Source organism: Nicotiana tabacum, chromosome 4 (assembly GCF_000715075.1).
Source record: "Nicotiana tabacum cultivar K326 chromosome 4, ASM71507v2, whole genome shotgun sequence".
Classification (NCBI taxonomy): Eukaryota; Viridiplantae; Streptophyta; class Magnoliopsida; order Solanales; family Solanaceae; genus Nicotiana; species Nicotiana tabacum.
In genome coordinates this window covers 75,110,742-75,113,589 of record NC_134083.1, presented here as the reverse complement: position 1 = coordinate 75,113,589, position 2,848 = coordinate 75,110,742, and the positions used below count along the sequence as shown (strand labels likewise).

General features: G+C 33.0%; 1 protein-coding gene across 1 annotated transcript; it reads right to left on the bottom strand.

Moving 5' to 3' along the window:
- Positions 1–946: 946 nt before the first annotated feature.
- On the bottom strand, positions 947–1,790 carry LOC107812028 (21 kDa protein). The gene has a single exon (XM_016637048.2). The coding sequence runs from the start codon at positions 1,672–1,674 to the stop codon at positions 1,099–1,101; it is 576 nt and encodes a 191-aa protein (XP_016492534.1). The 5' UTR covers positions 1,675–1,790; the 3' UTR covers positions 947–1,098.
- Positions 1,791–2,848: the final 1,058 nt, after the last annotated feature.

The following is a 2,848-nucleotide window of genomic DNA, read 5'->3' as shown; positions in this document are numbered from 1 at the left end:
ACTTAATTAACAGGATTTGCAGTCTGAGACAAAAACGAAAACCTTGCTTTCTTTGGACGCGCGGAATAGAATTAAAAGATCTTTTCTAATCAAGTAGTACTTGCGGCCTGTCACCTGTTTAACCATATCTTTCTTTAATTAATCAATTAAAGTTTTGAACAATCGAGTAAGAGTGTAAGACAGTATTGGTGGTAGCATTCAAAGAAATAATCTCCACGTAAAGTTCATATTGCTAATAATCATTGTTTGGTTCCTAGCTTTCTTCTCCACATACCTAATTTATACAAAAATTTATGTACAGTAATATTTTATACGAGATATAATGTAAAATAATATGTGAGTAATACATGGATTACCACAACTAAAATGGCTATAATATTCCTTAAACTAGTTAACAATCTTTTTTTTTAAAAAGAAATGAATTATTTATATATATATATATATATATATATATATATGACATAGTTTGACTCAACTTGAAGATTAAGAAAGAGATAGAGAAACTATTGAAACTTATAATTTTAAACATATCATGACCGTAAAACTTCTGATACTTAATTTCTTTTTAAACATGCAATAATATTTGCATAGCCATAAAAGTTTCATTAAAAATAAAATGAATAATTCAAAGTTATATTATTTCAAATTAAAAAATAAGTCATTTTCTTAATATGACTTATTAAAAAATAAAATAGTGTCACACAAAATGAAACAAAATAAGTATTAACTCTGTCACTTTATGTGAACTTATTTCCTTTTGGTCTGTTCCAAAAGAATAATTCCTTTCTAAATTTGATAATAATTTAGTTTAAACTTATAATTGTACCCTCAATGAGAAGCTTTTACAACCACACTAATCTGAACCCATTTTTATCATTTTTTCTTAAACTCGATGTCCATAAAACCAAGTTCAAACGGAGTATTTATTTTAATACAAGGCAAAATATCCAACAAAAATTATCACATTATAATATGTGCATTACATTCTCTGATCCGGCATACAAACCACTCCCATAAACCCTCACCCAACCCCAACCCCCAAATAAAGAAAAAGGAAAGGACAAACACTCATCAGTAAACATAAACAGAGCTTATCAATTAATGCTTTGCAGCATATTGGTTGATTAATGCCAGTGCATTGCTAGTGACCTGAGCAAGATTAGCGATCCGGTTTCTAATCGAAGCCTTAATCCTACCATTTAAAGCCCGACCCGCAAACCCATCGGTACAAGTATTCTCATCGGTGATAGCCGCACTGACCCATGTCTCCACGTTACTAATATGCCACAAGAAATCCTTCCCACGGCTATGGTCCACTTCCTTGAGCTCACTCACCGATTTGCTTAGCCGATCTACACTATCACTTGTCTCCTCTACGCAATCTTTAATAGCTTCGTATTCTCTGGGCTTTAATCCCTTGAATTTCAAGAGCTTGCTTACGAATCCCTTTGTCGATTGGGCTCTGTCCAGGCTTACGGACAAGGCTGTTTTGATTAGCTGTTCTTGGCTGTTTTTTATGGTCTGTGCGTAACCGGAAAGGGAAGCGACGCACAGATCGGGATAAGTAGTGGGTTTGCAAGAGTTTTTGATGAAACTGGTGGCGGTATCCGCCGCGCCGGAGAGGTAGAAGAGAGAGAGCACAGCTGCAAGAAATAGAAGCTTTGCTGCGGCCATTTTTGAAACGATTTGTTTGGTTAATTTGATGCTGGAAAAGAATGGGTACTGTCTTTATAGAGCAGAGTAGGGTCCCGCCTATTGGCCCCATTTGCCCATAAAATTTCAGTATTAAGTCCAATATTTGTAAATGATACATTATATACAATGAGTGCTCGTGTGATTGGTGGGATAAAAGGATAACAAATTGAGATAAACGGAATTATATTATCTAACGGTTTGGTTATAGGTATTAATTAGTCCTAAGATCATTTGTACTCAAGTGGAGTAACTAGCTATCTTATATAAGGTGGGATAGCTAACCATAAAATATTCTTGTTTATCCCATCTTGGCAATCAAATGACCCCTGATAGTATGAAAAATTACTACACTATCAATCACCTAAAAGTTTACAGGTAACGCTGAAATACCAAAAAAAATCATCTGTAAAATATTTCAAGTGAAATAGTTGCTAGTTTTCATTTTCTTTTCAAGTGAGTTTATGTTTTTTTAAAAAACGTTCAAATACTGTTTTAAACTTTAAGTTAAAAGATATTTTTTTTTTACCTTCAACCAAATATTATTCAAATACCGACTAAGATAGGTCAAGGTGGTGGTCGAGGATTTTGGCGTGTTTGCATTAGTATGTAGGGCAGGAAATATATACAGTGAGAAATGCAATAATCAAGCATGAATTTAAGGCTAGGTGGGGTGCGATATTCGTAGATATTAATGTGCATGGTAGGGGTAGAATATATATATATATTAATGTGATGTACCCCGCCAGTGCAGAATTAGGCAAAATCTGTTGACAATATGGGCAACTGACAATGACGCCCACGCACATGTTATATCAGACCGGAATTGAAATTTACAAGTATAACGTGAAATTCTCAAATAGTTAACCTAAAATTCATAAATGGATATAAAGAGGGTTGGTTCAAAACTTTTAATAAGTCACATATGACAGAGTCATGACTTATTACAACTTATCATCATAAATATAATGTAATGTTTTAAATTTATTGAGTTAATTATGTCAAGACAAAAGGTAGTGAAAGCAAGCTTACCTACTTGCATCGGTCTATGTCTATATTATTAATTAATGACTATTTAAAACACAAGAGTCATCTAATCCCTTATTTAACGAAAAAAGATTTTATCAGTTCATTAAATTGTTTCATTAAGCTTATA